At 60.4% G+C, this 17406-nt stretch overlaps 1 protein-coding gene across 4 annotated transcripts in view; it reads left to right on the forward strand.

Moving 5' to 3' along the window:
* Nucleotides 1-17406, forward strand: part of COL18A1 (collagen type XVIII alpha 1 chain) — a 97350-nt gene that overhangs the window by 70289 nt on the left and 9655 nt on the right. For all 4 annotated transcript variants that reach the window (XM_065942804.1, XM_065942805.1, XM_065942806.1 and 1 more), the window contains 23 exons: nucleotides 3911-3987; nucleotides 4449-4634; nucleotides 4937-4963; nucleotides 6094-6156; nucleotides 6260-6346; nucleotides 6647-6700; nucleotides 6841-6999; nucleotides 7869-7931; nucleotides 8737-8763; nucleotides 9988-10119; nucleotides 10454-10516; nucleotides 11729-11755; nucleotides 12486-12521; nucleotides 12889-12960; nucleotides 13269-13304; nucleotides 13597-13686; nucleotides 14127-14156; nucleotides 14231-14257; nucleotides 14456-14518; nucleotides 14752-14826; nucleotides 15613-15639; nucleotides 15862-15915; nucleotides 16200-16274. In XM_065942804.1, the coding sequence (XP_065798876.1) occupies nucleotides 3911-3987; nucleotides 4449-4634; nucleotides 4937-4963; nucleotides 6094-6156; nucleotides 6260-6346; nucleotides 6647-6700; nucleotides 6841-6999; nucleotides 7869-7931; nucleotides 8737-8763; nucleotides 9988-10119; nucleotides 10454-10516; nucleotides 11729-11755; nucleotides 12486-12521; nucleotides 12889-12960; nucleotides 13269-13304; nucleotides 13597-13686; nucleotides 14127-14156; nucleotides 14231-14257; nucleotides 14456-14518; nucleotides 14752-14826; nucleotides 15613-15639; nucleotides 15862-15915; nucleotides 16200-16274 (1550 nt within the window). The remainder of the gene's footprint in view (nucleotides 1-3910; nucleotides 3988-4448; nucleotides 4635-4936; nucleotides 4964-6093; nucleotides 6157-6259; nucleotides 6347-6646; nucleotides 6701-6840; nucleotides 7000-7868; nucleotides 7932-8736; nucleotides 8764-9987; nucleotides 10120-10453; nucleotides 10517-11728; nucleotides 11756-12485; nucleotides 12522-12888; nucleotides 12961-13268; nucleotides 13305-13596; nucleotides 13687-14126; nucleotides 14157-14230; nucleotides 14258-14455; nucleotides 14519-14751; nucleotides 14827-15612; nucleotides 15640-15861; nucleotides 15916-16199; nucleotides 16275-17406) is intronic.

Raw genomic sequence — 17406 nt, forward strand, 5'->3', positions numbered from 1 at the left:
ACTGGACCTCTGGGAAGGTGGGCAGCATTTGGGCCCAGAGGGTGGTCAGGCCCGAGCGCCCAGGACACACTGGGAAGTGGACTGTGGGCTCATGCACAGCCGCCCGTCGTGGTGTGACAGGCGCTCACGGAGTGAGTTCTTGTGGCAGGGCCGGGGGCTCCCTCACCGTCTCAGGGGGAAGTTCGTCCTGTACCGTGCCCATGGCTGCCTTCCCTCCGGGGAGACTGCTTCCTCTCACTCAGGGAGCTGTCAGGATCCCACTCCCGCCGTGTTCCTCTGGCCCTGGCCCAGCCCTGTCGGGGGGGGTGTCCTTCTCCTGCTCTGGATCCCCGACCTCCCCTCCTGCCTCCTCATCTGTTTGGGGGCCTCGTGTGATGACTGGGTTCCACCCCGATAACCCAGGACACACTCCCCACCTCAACGTCAGCTCCTTAGTTACCAACATCTCCCAAGTCCCTCACCGCGGTGCCCAGGTCAGTGTCTGATGGGTAACTGGGCTCTTAGGGAGACACCTGTAGAGCTGTGTTTGCAACACTTAGTAGGTTTAGAAAATTGTATAGATTTTTTTTTTTATTTTGGAGAAGAGCATTTATCACTTTTAAAAATTACTGAAATATTGCATGTTTGATGCAGCCAACTTAGAAGCAGGAAAGAACAGACGAGAGAATCGACCACTGTGCCCAGGTCCCACTGTTCATACCCCATGTTCGGGGCACGTGTGCTTGTTACGTTTGTCACAGAGCCACTTAGGGTACTGCCAGAGCCCCAGCATCGCGAGTGAGGTACATGTCCCACCCCCGTTTTGCTATGCTCTGCTGCCTAGGGCCCCAGTTAGGGCCGTCCCAGACCCCTTGATAGCGCCATGATGGGTCTGGCTTTATTTTTTGGTTTGCTTTTGCTTTGAAGTATAATCAACATATCATAAACTGCACATTTTTTTTATTTTATTGAAGTAGAGTTGATGTACATCATTGGGTTAATTTTGGGTATACAGCACAGTGATTCAGTTATCCGTGTACATTTATTCATTCTTTGTCAGATTCTTTTCTCATATAGGTTATCACAGAATGTTGAGTGGAGTTCCCTGTGCTATACAGTAGGTCCTTGCTAGTTATCTATTTTATACATAGTAGTGTGTGAAGTTGCACATATTTGAAACACACAATTTGAGAAGTTTCAACCTACTTGTCCACCCCTGAAACCATCGCCCCAGGCAAGGCATGAAGGCTCTGTCAGCCCCTTTGCAGGCCCCCCACTCCGCACCCCCATTCCCAGACAGCCACGGACCTGCTCTGTCGCTGCAGATGTTGGCACTTCTTAGAATTTTACTTAAAGGGAATCCAGGACTTTGTCTGATCCATTTACTCAGCATCAGTGTTCTGAGAGTCACCATCTTGTGGCCAAGCAGTTTCTCTGGGTAGGTGGGCACTTGGGGCTGCTACAGAAAGGTGGCCGTGGGGTTTGTGTGCAGGGTCCGTGGCCACATGCTTCCATTTGCCATGGGTCAGCACCTGGGTGGAGTGGAAGGAGTGTATGTCACAGGGAACTGCCACTCACTGCCATGGCAGCTGCCCCAGGTAACCGCCCTGGGGTGTGGGTCCCCACCAGTGCCTGGCACCTTGGCCCTTTTGCTGTACCCATCCCGACAGCGGTGTGGCCATGTCTCCTTGGCTTTAGCTTGCATCCTACTGATGATGGGCACTGTGGGGCATCTTGTGGGCGCACCTGCGGTTCCTGTGTCTTCCTTTGTGAGGAATCTGTCCCAACCTCATGCCTTCATTTTACTGGGCACAGTGCTCCTGAGAGTTCATGTACCCTGGACACATCTCCTCCCCTGGAAAATCTCTCAGTCCGGGGCTCACCTTCTCATTTTGTTAAGTGACTTAGAAGAGCGCGAGCTCGTAACTTTGATGAGATTAGATGTATATGTTTGTTCTTTTCTTTATTTTTTGCCCCATCTCTTGGTTTGTGGGGCTTCCCCAGTGGCACAGTGGTAAAGAATCTGCCTACAGGGCAGGAATCGCAGGAGACGTAGGATCGATCCCTGGGTCAGGAAGATTCCCTGGAGGAGGAAATGGCAATCCATTCCAGTATTCTTTTCTGGAGAATTTCATGGACAGGGGAGCCTGATGGACTACAGTCCATAGGGTCGCAAAGAGTCGGACACGACTGAAGTGACTTAGCATGCACGCCTGGCTCGTGGGATCTTAGTTCCCTGACCAGGGACTGACCATGCACCCCTGCAGTGGAAGGGCGAGTTCTAACCACTGGACCTCCAGGGAAGCCCCCGGATCAGTCTCTCTTTATGGGTCTCAGTGTTGGCGTCATGTCTGAGAGGCTGGCACAGTTTTAGATTTTCACTTGGGGCTGTGACCCACGGATGCGGCTCTGCAGGTGGCTCCAGCATGTTTGCTGGAAGGACCGTCTCCCCCGGTCTGCATCACCCCGGGGCCTTTGCTGAGCACAACTGTGTGCGTGCGTGCGCGTTTCTGGACTCTGCTCCACAGGGACCCTGTCTCAGCGTCTCCACAGTCATTTCACATGGGGCTGACCACTTTAGGATAAGCCTGGCCCAGGCGGTGTGGATCCTCCAGCCTTGCTCTTCCTTCATGAATCCACTTCGGTGTTCTGTGTGCTTCATACTTTGTATGAATTTTAGATCCTCACTGACAGTGCAGGTCGGTGTGGGGCTGGGCCTGGACATCAGCTAATGTCCAGTTTTCTGACCCCGCACTCAGGGATCTGTCTCCTTTGGCTTATTTAGGTCTTTACTTTATCTGAGCGATGTTTTGCCGCTTTTAAATGTTTTCTAAGGCCAGGATTTTAATTTTGCCTGAAACCGTGCTGACACTAGTAGAGGCCTGGGAGGGTTCCCCCTGGGCCATGTCGGGTAGTGTGGGGGCCCTCTAGTGGTCAACTGGTGACTTGGTGAGTCCCGGGGGTGGGGTGGGGTTGGTTGGGGTGATGGGGCCCTCAGCAGGCACTGGGTGGCTCCCTTACTGGGCAAGGCAAACCCAGAAGTAGCTGCAGGTGGGCACAGGGGTCATGGGCACAGAGATCATGACCCCAGTTTCTTCTGGGAAGGACACAGATGGCCCTCAGCGCTCTGGGACCCTGGAAAGGCAAGCCCTTCCTGAGTGGGCCGGTCCATGGTCAGCTCAGGGCCCCCAGGTCCCATCCAGCTCCAGGCTCAGCATCCAGCTCTGTCAGGACGTGATCAGGACCCAGCGAGGGCAGACCCTCAGGAGGCAGGATGTCAGAGCACAGCTTGAATCCTATTTTCTAACTGACTCTATGATGCAGACACATCTGGTGACAGCTTTGGGGAGCGGCCTTAAAGGTCACCCCAAAAGTGCTGTCCATCACAAAGCGGGGGTCATCATCCTGTACCCAGTGGAGAGGAACCGCAGACGGGTGGGGAGACGAGCAGGCTGAGGTGTCGGGGTCGGGCATCCACACCATGGGCGTCCACACGGAGAATGTCCACGCCGCGGGCGTCCCTGCCGCAGGTGCTCACTCCATACCCACTCTTCTGTGTATTTTGGTGGATCCTCGGGCCGAGGCTGGATCTGGCCAGATCTGGCCTGTGGGCAGACCCCCGATAGGTCCTGGGATGCCCACCATCACCATCTCCGCAAAGAAGCCGCAAGGACATGGCTGGGCCCATGGAGACCTGGGTTGGGTCACCGCACAGAACAGTGCTGATTTCCCACATGTGGGTCAGGTCCTCAGAGGCCCTCACTCCCCGGAGATGCCTGGCACTCAGGGGAGGAGGGTCATGGGGGTGCCACCAACCCTCAGATGGTTCCATCTGGAGAAGAATGTATCCTCAGGGAACCCGACCGGGGCTGAGTGCCAGGTGGGTGGGCAGCCCTGGAGAGGGTCTGACGGCCACCTCTGCCTCCCCCAGCTCAGACCCTCCCCAGCTTGGGCACGGTCAGCACGTGGGACGAGAGTGTTTGGAGCCCTGGGAGCAGCATGAAAGAGGTGAGGCGTCCTTGACCCAGAACCACAGGGCCCCCAGTGCAGTCAGTGCCCCTGACCTGTTCCCAGGGGACCCTGATCCCTAGGGTCCTGCTCCTTGGGACCCCGCTCCCTGGGGTCCTACTCCCTGGGGACCCTGGTGGAGCTCTTGGCTCCCGCCTGCCCTCTGTGCCCCATCTTGTACCCGCACTCGGGGTCTCCAGCAGTACTGGGCATCCAGGGCTGGGGAGGCCCCCAGTCAGAGCTTGTGGGCGGGGTGGGTGATGACTGGCCGACCTGTGTTGGTGACCGCCCCACCGTGGCAGCCCCACATGTGTGTCCACAAGCATGTCCAGTCTGCATGTCCCCTTGCCTGTCCACTGTGCCTGTCTGTGCCCTCTGGGTGACCTGGGCCACGCCAGGGATGCAGGTGAGTGTGTGTGCACCTCCCCTCCCAGCCTGTACCCTCTTCTCTTTGTCCTCAGCGAGGCCTGAAGGGGCAGAAGGGAGAGCCTGGTGCTCAGGGCCCCCCCGGCCCCATCGGCCCCCAGGGTCCTGCAGGCCCAGCCATAGAGAGCCACGAGGGACAGCCTGTTTCCGGACCACAGGGACCCCCTGGGCCCCCGGGACCCCCAGGGAAGGATGGCACCCCTGGAAGGGACGGTGAGCCCGTGAGTACCATCTCCCCTTTGTCTAGCTGGGGGTGGGGCTTGGGCGGGTTGGGGCGGGGATGGCGCCGGGTCCTGGACCCAGACTGCGGCTTCCTTCCCTGGGTGGAGCGGGAGGGTGGCTGGAGCAGGGCTGGGGCCAGGGGGTGTGGATGCAGTGCCCTGGATAGACGGAAAATTCCTAGCCCCGTGGGAGTCAGCACACTGGGGGTTGGTTGGGGGCCTGGAGTCCATTTCCATGTTCAGCTCAGGGAAGGGTCAGGGCTGTAATTTTCTGTCACTAATGGTTCTCTCCTGCCTTCCAGGGTGATCCTGGCGAAGACGGGAAGCCTGTAAGTTGCCTTTTCGTTCAGAACCGGTGTTATCTGCGACGCTTGCAGGAGGCCTTCGGCTCTCCACTTCCCCACCCCTGGGATTCTTTGAACTCAACCTACTGGAGAGATTTCAAAATATTTTGAAAATGAAACTTACCTTTTGTTAACAAAATGTAAGTTTACCTGTTGATAGAAAAACATAAAGTTAAGCAGGTGGATTGAGATGTGTGGACTACTAGGAACAAAGAAAAGGAAAGAAACGAAAGGTAAAGCTTCCAATTCTAGAGGAAAAGACAGATGACAGAGGAGCAGCCTGAGTGTGGGTGGGGAACACGGCACGTGGAGAAAACGAGGCATGCTCGCAGCAGGAATGGCAGGCTCATCAGCCTGCTCATGGGTCAGAGTTTGTTTGAATTTTAAAAATGATCGAATGCTGTTTCCAAGAAGCAAAGTAAAATGACTCATGAAGGTTCAGATAAAGATTTAGGAAATAACAGACCAGCAAACGGTGATGAGGAGGCCTGGGGAGGCTCGTGGGATTAAGGGAGACTCACAGCCTCGAGAGATACTCAGGAGGGACAGGGTGAGGGGACGTCCTTCAGGAGCCTCTTCCCACCTGAGACCAGAGCTCGGCTCAGTCGTGGCGGGGGCCTCGGCAGAGAGGGATGCGTGTGTGTGTGCGTGTGTATGTGTGTGTGGAATCCAGGGTCCAATGACTGGACTAGCTAGCTCCCAGATCAGGGTGCATTGGGCCTCGCATCAGAAGAGCCCTGGTCGTGGACACTCAGTCACACTGAGGGCAATTTAGGCTGCTCAACCTCGGCCCACTCACCCGGGCCATGCACACGCGGCTCTCCTGTCCTCAGTGACCCCACAGCACGCGCGTGACAGGCAGGGTGCTGCCCTCCAGCCTGGCGTGCACGGGACACTGCGGTCACCTCTGTGGGGCGCCGCTCCCCGGAGGGGCTCACATCTCCGAGGCCGATGGTGCCCACTGCAGCCCCCATGACGTCCCCACCACCCCGGGGACCCGACCCCGTCTGCTCTGCATTGCTGTGTGGGCACACAGCCACGTGTCGGTGGTGGCTCGGCCGGGGACAAGGCACAAGGCCTTCTCCTGACCGAGCCGCCTGGCCTTTGTCTTCCAGGGGGACACTGGGCCACAGGGCTTCCCGGGAACCCCAGGAGACGTGGGCCCCAAGGGCGAGAAGGTGAGTGGTAACCAGGATGGGTGTGGGGGGGGCATGAGCTGTTCTCCACCCTGATCCTATGTGGGGCCATGCACCCTGGTATAACTGGGTCTTCTGTTCACAGGGGGATCCTGGAGTCGGACCGAGGGGACCCCCAGGACCCCAGGGGCCCCCGGGGCCCCCAGGGCCCTCCTTCAAACCCGACAGGCTGGTGAGTCCTGCTTCTCCCACTTCAGGGTCAGCCCTGTCCCAGCAGAGGGGCCTCCCGCCCACCTGCAGACCTCGGCTTCCTGAGGCCATACACAGTGCTCAGTCCAGACCCGGCCTCCCCGGGGCGTCCAGGCCCGGAGACTCAGCTCCTGCCCCCGTGGGGGTCGTTATGTAGTGGGGCTGGGGGCCAGCAAGAAAGTCCTGCATGGCTCAGGGAAGCCCAGCGCTGGCCAGGCTGCCGCCTCACCAGTGACTGGAGGTGGGCGGCCTGGGCTCCTTCTGACCCGGTCTCTCTCCTTAGACCTTCATCGACATGGAGGGCTCCGGTTTTGGCGGCGACCTGGAGAGCCTCCGCGTGAGTGTCCCTTGGCCGTGGTGACCGCAACTCCACTGTCCCCAGGCGCCAGGGGAACCCGTGGTGCGGTGTGAGGCCTGGCAGGGCACCCTGCAGCCAGTGCTGTGTGCAGTGACCATGCTCTGTTATTCTATGTCCAGGGCCCTCGTGGCTTCCCCGGCCCTCCGGGGCCCCCTGGCGTCCCAGGCCTGCCAGGAGAGCCAGGCCGCTTCGGGATGAACAGCTCGGACATCCCTGGACCCGCAGGCCTGCCTGGCGTGCCTGGGAGGGATGGGCCGCCTGGGCTTCCGGGGCCCCCGGTAAGCCTGCCTCCTCTCGCCTGCCCTTGTTCATGTCCAGGCCTGCGAGGGACAGTGAATGTGGGCACATGGCCCCTTCAGCAGCTCTCTACTCCCCACCCCTCACATTCTCCTGAGGGGCTCCTCTCTCTGGGCCCCTCTGGGTGGGAGGGGCCCGACTGGGCAGCCTGGTGGTTCTGGGTGCTGAGCTGCAGGTGACTGTACGCAAGGCCGCCCACCTCCCTGGCCACGCGCAGGTCAGCTGGCCTGGCAGAGGCTGTTTCCAGGGGTTACTCTCATGGGGCAGGAATGGGCCCTGCTGCCTGGAGAACAGGGGGCCCAGAGGGGCCCATGTTTGGCCGACTTGCTGTGCACAGGGCCCTCAGGATTCCTCTGCCCCAGCCCCCAGCACAGGACACCCTGCACCGTGGCCAGGCGGGTGCCTGGGGGTGTTGCGATTGACGCTGGGTCACAGGAACCAGGTGTGTGCAGCCTGATTGTCACCAGAAACGTGCTCAGGACAGAGTTCACAGTGTCTTGTGGTTTCCTGCATAAGGCCTGAGGACCTTTTACCAGGAATCTGCAAGCAGCCCAACCTCAGCCCCTGAGGCGTCCCCCTTCCTGTGGGGCTGGCCGCGCTGCTTGTCCCCCACAATTTGACTGACAGTTCAAATTAAACTAAACACGTGGAAGCAATAGATAAAAACCTGATCAAAGTTATTCAGGTGCCCTCAACTGTGCTCCGTAGGCGGGTCTCCCGAGAGCGTGGCTTGGAGCGTCTCGGGTGTTGTCCAGGAAACCTGTGGACATGCAGATGGTCATCTGCTGACCCGTGAATTATTTTCGGTGACTGAATTCCATCTGCCCACACTGTGCTCCTCTCTCGCCAGGGACCCCCAGGTACTCCAGGAAAAGACGGACAACCAGGACTGACTGGACAGAAAGGCAGCATCGTAAGTCCCTCCCCCAGCACCTGGAATGCTGACCTAGCTCCGTAGTGTGTGGGTGTTTGGATGGCAATGCTCCAGGTCACCAGGGAGGAGAAATGCCGCACGGTGGGGAGACCATGGGCGGTAGGACTTCAGTCCACCTGGGAGCTGTGGTCATCACAGCCTGACAGCCGGGGAGCCCTGGGTTCTCTCGCTGGCTAAGAACCAGCTGCTGGGGCTCCTGTAAAAACCCAGGCCCTTGTTCATGTTATGTATTCATGACAGTGATTGGCCTAAGGGTTTTGAAGAATATTGATGCTTTACTTGGTTTGAACATTTTATTTCAAGTTTGTATTTTGGTTGCATTAGTAACAGAGAACTTAAAACCTGCACAGACCTGTAGCTGGGCCTGTGGTTTCCACGTGGCTTTGGGGGGTGGATCTGGGGAGGAGCCGACACAGTCACATGGAGACGACGTTCCCCACGATCCTTCCTGAGAACCCGGCTATCTGAGGCTCAGCAGAGGAGCCAGTGTTAGGGAAACACTCTGTGCTCAGAGTTCTGCAGCTACTGAGCTAGAAGGCCTCTCCTCCTGGGTGTGTGTGGGGGAGGGGGCAGTGTTCACCACTGGGCAGCAAGGTCACCTCTGCCCTTCCACGACTGAGCCTCCCCCGGAGCCTCCATTCCCACCTGAAATGGGGGGACAATGGCAGGAAGAGCCAGGGTTGCACAAGGGCAACGAGGAGACCCTGGAAGTTTTAGAGAAAGTCAGTGGGCTGGGATGAAGCTCCTGGTCCAACTGTGGAGTAACTGCTCTCTCCTCCTGCAGGGTGAGGCGGGCGCCCCAGGACCCAAGGTACAGATGAAGCCTGGTGCTGCTGTTCTACCTGAGCGGGATGGACCCGGGCAAGGGTGTGGGTTGGGGGCACGGCAGCCGAGAGAGTCAACCCCCAGGCACTGATCGTGGGGTCCAGCTCTGAACCACCCGGCAGCAGGTGCCACGTTTGTCCTGCAAAACCGTTTCTACCCAAGCTCTAGTCTAGGGATGGCTTGAGAGCAGATGTGCTCAGGAGCTGGTAACCCAGCCAAACCCACAAGATGGGGGGCTGCAGGGGGGATGGAGGCTGCAGGGAGGAGGGGGACTGAGGGGGTGGGGGAGGAGCTGCAGGGGGAGGGGTTGCAAGGGGGAGAGGGGGCTGCTGCGGGAACCCCAGTGTGTCCAGAGCAGGTCCCTAGGGCTCTCATACACAGCTGGTCCCGGGGGCTCCACACCCCCATGGCCACATCTGTGCCCCCCTCCCTGAGGCCCCAGCCCATCCATGAGCTGGACCAGTGGCCACTGACCTGAAGCCTCCCCAGGTGTGAGCGCCTGTCCCCAGGATGCTGCTTAGGTGGTAAAGCTCCAGGCCCGTCCGTGGGGAGCAGGGGAGGATGGTGGTGGGATTGGGAAGTGATTAGACAGATGGTCAGAAAGAGCCTGGAATGGGTTTCAAAATGGAAATGCAGGTGTGTAAACACACACACACATGTGTGCACAGGTACAGGCTTCAGCGATAACCAGGAAAAGTGGTGAGGTTTCCAGGGAGGGAAAAGGCACAGCCGGGGGTGAAATTCAGCAGAGGTGAGGTCAGGTCCACTGTAGCTGAGACCCCAGGCCCTAGAATTAGACTCTCGGGTGCGGGGGCCACTCGGACTTGAGAGCACACTCGGGCGAGCATCCAGAGCGAGATGCAGGAGCTCCAGTGGCTGCCCCCCCGGCCTCCCCCTATGGTAGCAGGGTACCGCCCCCCTGTCTGCTCCTGCTGGTGGAGCTTCCCCTTCTCACACGCTGAGCTCTGAGGGCCTGGAGGAGCGTCTCAGGCACCGTCTGGGACTCTCACTCGGCGGTTGTTCCATGTTAAGTGGACAGGGTCTTGTAGGGTCAGCACAAAGGTGCCATGGGATTTGCACAGCCCCTGCTGGGCTCTAACTCTTCAGAGTAAAACATAGGCAGGATGAGGCCGGGGCACCCAGAATGCTGGGTTGCCTGGGGTTTAGCAACACTTGGAGTTGAGGGTGACAACATTCTCCACCTGCACAGGGCAGCAAGGGAGACCCTGGCCCCATCGGCGCTCCTGGGGAGCACGGCCTGGCAGGAGCCCCCGGACCCGCAGGCCCACCAGGGCCACCTGGCCCTCCCGGACCCCCAGGCCCAGGATTCGCCGCGGGGTTTGTGAGTACCCGCTGCTCCTGGCTCCCCATGCCGTCAGACACCCACACTGACCGGCACTGCTGGGGCCACAGCGGCGCCGCCCCTACCTGGGCTTGTCTCGGCTGGCGGGGGGCGGAGTCTTCACAGGGGAGCCCCTGGCCGTGTCGCCCAGGATGGGCGGGTTGGCCTCGGAGTGTGGAATGGGGGGACATTTATAGCCCAGCGTGTCTGGGGTCCCGGGACCCCACCCAGCAGGAGCCCTACAACAGGTGACCCTCGGCCTGAGAATCCACCCTCTCCGGGGGCTGGGCCCAAGTCCCTTCCTGTGAGAAGAACACCCTGTATTCTCCTCCAGGACGACATGGAAGGCTCCGGGAACGTCTTCTGGTCAACAGCCCGGGGTGCTGACGGGCTGCAGGTAAGCGCCGGAGCTGGGCTTGGTCAGCTTGGGGATGGGACTTCCCGAGGGCAGGGCATCCCTGGGACTGGCCTCTGGTGGGGACCAGGAGCAGCCCCGTGAGGGGCGGCGAGCTGCCTGCGTCCAGGACACTGTCCACCTCAGGCCACCGGGGAGGGAGTTAAGTCTCCGGCGTGAGAAGTGCCACTGGTGGTGGCGCTGAATGCCCGCATGGCAGGCTGGGCCCTAGAGATGGTTCTTCCTAGAAATGCCCACCCACGTCTCCTTATGGCTCTAACTTTGTGGCACGTTTTTGACCTGAGCAGAACTTTCATTAAATCAAGATGGGGCCAGTCCTATGCTGTTCCACCTCGTTGTGCCATCAATGTGTGCACTGGTCAGGATCAGGTCCAGCTGAGAGCCTGGTGTCCAGAGATAACCAGGGCCTAGACCAGATGGACGTGCAAGGGGCTCGTCCAGGGCACAGGACACCTGGGATGGGCAGAGAAGGGGCTCCCTTCCCTCAGGAGCCCAAGGGGCCAACACAGACCCCACTGGGGATGCTTGGGGGGCATGGAACCAGTGTCCAGCTGGGCCCTTGGAGTCTCAGCCCAGCGAGGGGGTGGCAGATCAGGCCTCCTGCACTGGGGGGTGGCAGATCAGGCACCGCCGCTTGAGGGTCCTCACTTGGATAAAAGCTAACTGGGGAATAGAGCAGTGTTGCCCTTTAAGTTGGTACCTTCCCCTTTATGCGGCAGAGAGGCTTAGTTTGGGGCAGTAGTGGTTGGCTGCCTTGGCATCAGGTGAAATGTGAGGTGACCAGACAGGGTCGCAGGGGCTGGGGTCTCCTCTTTAGGTCCAGGGACAGAGCTGCAGTGCCCTTTGACCCCGGAGGTGTCCGTAGGCTGTTCCACGGCCTCAGTGATGGAGACCCTCGAGTGAGGTTGAAACAGCCAGTTGGATGGCAGCTTTGTTTCTCGTTAACAAAGTGCAAGTCTCTTTGTGTTGGGGGGGACTCAACGCTCATCATCTGCAGGGCACCACGAGGTACCGAGGACAGACCACTTCTGGCAGCATGGGGGTGTGCAGGTCCCTGTTGACAAATGCCGTTTTTCTCCATGTTTGTTAAAAGTCATGAGCACAGGAGGGGCTGGTTTTCTTATGGGGAAAGGCTGCACCCTCAGGGGCAGGAGCAGCCCTGACTGGGCCCTGTTCCTTCTCTGCCCCCGACAGGGACCGCCTGGAACGCCCGGAGTCAAGGTCAGTGAGAGATCTGTTAGCCTGGGGGTGCTCGCTCCTGCCAGGAGCCACTGCTCAGTGGCCTGGAGTTCCTCGTGGGGGATTTGCAAGATGCAAGAAAATCTAATGGGGAGGAGGTGCCCAGGGCTGGGGTAGGGGGCGGTGGCCCTGCCATCTTTCTGGCTGCGGGAATCCAGACCCTTGGCTCCACATGTCCAAGGTCTGTGCTGATGGAGGGGAGAGGGAGTGGGGCTCTGTTGGTACCCATGGCAGTGGGTGGTGCTGGACAGAACCTGGCTGCTTCTCTCGGTCATCTTCACTTGGCTCTGCCCCCTCTCTCTGTCCCTGGAGGACAATGGCCCCCCACCCCCAGCATACAAGCCTTCCCGGCTGTGCAGGGTCCACTGATTGTCGGCTCCTACCCGCCACCCAGGCCCTTGGAGCATTCTGCTTTGATTTGCAAGCCTTTGGGACAGTTCAAAGAGTTGCTTTTTAAGGAGGATGCAATTCTTACCTTTCTAAAGCTGTGACAGTCCCCTGAGTGCAGCTGCTCTTCAGAGGGGCGCAGTGGCCTGGCTTGCCGTACCATCCAGGCTGGGATTCCACGTGTGGGGGGCACAGGCTCCCAGTCCTCAGATCTGAGCCGGGGCTGCGGTCTGGGACCACCTGAGTGGTTCCCTGGAGGAGGGGTGGATGCCGCCCAGCGGGTGGGCAGTGCTCACAACCCCACAAAACACTTTGTCCACTTCAGGGGGATCCTGGAGCCGTGGGGCCACCAGGGAGCAAGGTAAGAACGTTTCCTTGGGATCAGGAAATCCACAGTGAGCAGCCCTGGTCTGGGGACAGGGAGGGGCCCCCAGGCTGAGGTCAGGGCTTGGCTGGTCCACACCAGGCGCAGCATCATTCTCCCACCACCCCCATCCCCACCCACTTCAGGTTCCCCAGGTTTTCCCTCCCATCCCAGCTTTGCCATAGAGGCCTCTGACTCCTGCCCCCATGGTGCCCCCAAGGAGGCTGATCAAGTTGAATTACCCCTAGAAACCACGGCCTGGCCAGCTCGCAGACACCTTGGCTCCCAGACACCCACCGTGCCTCCCAGAAACAGTGTCCACTGAGCCCTGGCTGACATGTATGCTGTCCTTGTGTCCCTACAGGGAGAAGTTGGAGCAGACGGAGCACCTGGGCTCCCCGGCCTCCCGGGCAGAGAGGGTGCAGCTGGACCACAGGTAAGTGACCTCCCAGGGCATCGGGGCCAACACCCCCAAGGTCGCCACACAGGGATGAGAGCTGGCACCCCAGTGTGTATCTCAGTGTCCCCACGGGTACCAGAGACCCCAGCTCCGTGGGACGTGAGTTGGGAATCCAGGCTGCCAGAGGGGTTTCCTTCTTAGCTAACACCCCACCCCAGGCCCCACGTGGTCAGTGGTGAAAAACTCCATGTCTTCACTCAAGGCCAGTCCCAGAGGCCCGGGGTCTCCAGGAAGCGGAGCTTATGTTCTGTTTATGATAAACTATTTCCTTCCTGTCTCCACAGGGACCAAAAGGAGAAAAGGGAACTCAGGGAGAGAAAGTGAGTGTGTGGGGGTGTGGGAATTGATGGACGGGTTGGCCGGTGCATGGCGGGACCAGGGCTGCTGTCCTCTGCCCCATGCCCACCCATGCGGCCTTGGAAACTTGGGGTGGGGATCCAGGCTTCAAGCCTGCCCTGCCTGGGGTTGGGGGGGCTCTCAAGACCACAATGCTCAGCCCCCAGGCACCTCCTCACACCCCGTGGGCACTGGGAGCCCTCCCAAGTGCCAGCCGAGCTGCAGTTCACCCCCCCACAGGAAACGCAAGTGTGGATCACTGGCTTTCTCTTCCAGGGAGACCCAGGGAAGGATGGAGTGGGGCAGCCAGGACTCCCGGGACCCCCCGGACCCCCAGGGCCTGTTGTCTACGTGTCGGAGCAGGACGTAAGGACTTGCATGGGTGGGCACACGCTCTGCCTGGCCCCCCAGGGCTGGTTGCGGTCATCAGGGCCGCTGGTCCTCTCCCAAGGGACAACCCCCAGAGACACGGGGCCCCATTCTGCTGGTTCCGCTCCACCGGGCTTCTCGGGTGGAGGTCGGGCCTTACAGAGCTGCCCCCCGCTCGTGCTGTTTGTCTGCATGTCACCTGCTCTTGCTGTGACATGTCCCCCCACGGTGGGGCACTGTCCCCCGATCCCAGGGTCCTGGGCAGCTTCTTTGGTGCGGGAGGCAGGCTCCCGGAGGTGGAAGGGGCATCCCTTCTCATCTCAGGGACCTCGGGAGGATTTCCTTTACGCTGACTCTCTGTGGGTCTCCGTGGTTAATGTCATAGTAAATGTGGTACTCTTTTTTCTTTCTCCATGGCTCTGCTGACCCGTGGACAGAGAGTGCTGGCGAGCGTGCCAGGCCCCGAGGTACATGCACCCCGGGATGGGCTGGGCGTGGGCAGCCTCTCCGGGGGGTGGTCCTGACTGTCCTCTCTCTGCAGGGCCGTGCGGGCTTTGCGGGCTTCCCCGTGAGTATCTTGGGGGGGGGGGGGGGGGGCGGGGCTTGGGGCCTCCCAACGCTGGGGTTGGGAGGAGTCCATGAGGCCAAGGAACTGGAGCAGGAGCCCCCATCTGGCCAGGGGTCTCAGGCAGGCGTCTGGGGCTGGGCTGTGGATCACTGGTCCAGAGCAGGGGAGTTCCGGGCAGCCCTCTGTATCTCCCCACAGGGACCAGCCGGGCCAAAGGGGGACCTGGGCGCCAAAGGCCAGCAGGGCATCCCGGGACCCAAGGTGAGGAGCCCCAAGGGGCTGTCCGGGGTCACTGGGTGCCTGCTCAGGGGGAGGGGGCCCGGGGACGGGGGGCTGTGCCTGGTGGATTCCCTCTGGTTGTTTCCCTGAACCAGTGGAGGCCCCGCTCATGGCTCCCTGTCCTTGAGTGTCGAGTTGGTGCCGAGGGGAGTCTCCGGGGGCTGTGAGGCCCATCCTTCCCTGAGCTGGCCTTCTGACCTGCCGCTCCATTCCAGGGTGAGAAGGGAGAGCCGGGTGCGTTCTTCGGCCCCGATGGCAGAGCACTGACTCCCGCCCAGAAAGGAGCCAAGGTGAGGGGTGTCTGGGTGAGCGCGCGGCTTTGTCCACACTGGGACAGTGGGCTGGGGCCTTGAAAATGGCACAGAGGAGTGTCCTCCTAAGGGGGCAGATCCTGCCTGTGCATGGAAGCCTCTCCAGGTCAGCTTCCAGAAAGTTCTATGGCCTGGTTCCCTTGTCCATTCGTTTGCTCCTCTCCCACCAACCTGCTGGGAGGGCCCCCAAAGCCTAAACCTCAGCTCAGCCTTGGCCTGGCTGGCCCTTGGTCTTCTGCCCATCAGCTGAACCCACCTTGCAGAGGGGCTGGGGGCTCTCAGGGGCCTTGTTTCTTGACCTCGGCCTCACCCCTGGGACCTGCACCCCCTGCAGTACCCAGCTGGCCTTCAGCCTCTGGATGCATCACCACTAGGGCTGGGGTCCAGCCTTCCTTCCTCAGGAGGGAGCCAAGAATGGCTGGGCTCAGGAGTGGGTCCCTTGGGGAGCCTGTGCCCTGGGTCCCCTGCTCCCAGCAGGTGACCCCCAGCCCTGGGGAGAGCAGAACCCAGACCCAGCAGGCTATTGGGGACAGGCCTACAGGGGGCTGGCAAACCCCAGCCTGGACTGCAGGGCCGGCCCGCCAAGCTTCAGGACCCCGGCGTGTGCCCCGTGCACCTGCTCAGCCCACAGATCCCTCCCTCTAGTTCTTTCCTTCCCTTCCTGGGCTCCACTGCAGGCATTCAGACAGACACAGGGACCTCTCAGGGCTGCCTGCTGGGGGGTGACCTGAAGCCACTTAACGATGCCTCTGATTTTCTGTTCAGGGTGAGCCCGGCTTCCGAGGACCCCCGGTGAGTAGACCAGGCTTCCCCAAAGTGCACACACCTGCGCTGGGTGTGAAAGGACACGGGAGGCTGTGGAGGGCACTTCTGCCTGCCTGCCTGCTGGGTGGGTGGGGAGCCGAGCTGACATCTGGCTGCACCTCTGAATGGGGGGCGGGTGTGAGGAGGGAGACCCCAGATGGGGGTCTGGTTCCTGCCCACCTGAAACCTGGTCTCCCCCTCCCCCCACAGGGTCCATACGGGCGGCCCGGGCACAAGGGAGAGATCGGATTCCCTGGACGGCCGGTAGGTCCCTGGGTCTGATGCCAGGTGTGGGCGTCAGCCCAGGCCCATGCGGAGAGTGGGCCCAGGTGGAATATAGCCCCATTGCTGCCTTTCCCCTGGAGACCACCCACCCCTCAAGCTTGGCTCTCTCCAGCCCTGCTCACAGGCAGCTTGGGCCCCAGAGGGACAGACACCCCGAGGAGGGCCTGGGTGGGGACAGGAGCTGCTGGGCCAGCACCCCAGGGCCCACGGCAGCAGTGCTGGCCAGCGCCCTGTAGCCCCACACCCACTGTGCTCTGCCGCAGGGGCGTCCCGGGATGAATGGACTGAAAGGGGAGAAGGGGGAACCAGGGGATGCCAGCGTGGGATTCGGCGTGAGGGTGAGTGTCCGACGGCACGTGCGAGGCGAGGCGGGGGCAACCAGGCCACGAGGCCTGGTCTCAGAGCTTGGGTCTCAGAGCTCAACCCTGGGAGGCTTCTGAGTGGCCTTGATGTGTGACCATGGACATGCAGAGCCTCGTACACACAGTCGCACGTGCATGTTGAGCACACACATGCATACACATACATGAGCCAAGGCCACGGAACAACATGGTTTTCTTGGAAGGGCCTGCAGGCCGCGTGGGCTCTGGGGTGGGCACCTCCTGCCTATGGGGCTACAGTTTCTACCACCTTTTGAGCCCAGGGTCACAGATCGGTAAGGTGGCCAGTTAGGCCCTGTGTCGTCTCCATCTGAGATGCACCATCGAGATGCAAGACTCCTTTCAGGTCCATCTGGGCTCCTAGTGAACCCGTGGCCACTCGGTGCCTTTTTCCCTGGACCCCCTCCCCCGCACCCCGCTCACAGCCTGGCCAAGCAGCGTGAGGTCCTGGGGGCAGCGGTTGAGGCCTCTGCTCTTCTGGTGTCTCTGTCCCCACCATGTCTTCATCCTGCCACCGCCTCCTTGTGGACCAAACCTTGGTGGACAGTTCATGAAGACTCAGAAAGCAGGGCAGCGACCTGCGGAGCTCCGTGATGGAGGGGGACGGTCACTTCTGTCCAGGAGGAGGTCAGGGGCTGTCCAATCATTCCTGCGGTTCTGAGTCCCCAAGGCAGAGCTCCAGCCGCTGTGCGCTTAGCCTGGTCAGCGAGTCCAGTGGAACTGGCCGCTTCACGGACCTGAGCTCATGCCTCTGTTCTGCTTCAGCCCTCCCTCCTCAGCCACAGGGCAGGGGCAAAAGTGCCCAGGGGCTGAGAGAGGGTGCACATGAGGTCCCAGGATCGTGTGCCCTGGTACCTTCATCACTCAGGCCGGTCCTTTGTCAAATGAGCCCTTTTGGAACAGGCGCTGCTAATGCTACACGAATGGACTGTCTTTCATCTTTCGTTTCATGAACAAACAGAGAGTCAAGTTCATGCAACATGAGTGAAACCCGCGGGTACTGGCCTTGTGGGCTCCCTGTGACCTTGGAGACACACAGCCGACCTTCAAGCTGGCAGTAACCACGCGGGCTATGTCTGAGGTCGTGCCC

The sequence above is a fragment of the Muntiacus reevesi genome, chromosome 8, assembly GCF_963930625.1.
Source record: "Muntiacus reevesi chromosome 8, mMunRee1.1, whole genome shotgun sequence".
Classification (NCBI taxonomy): Eukaryota; Metazoa; Chordata; class Mammalia; order Artiodactyla; family Cervidae; genus Muntiacus; species Muntiacus reevesi.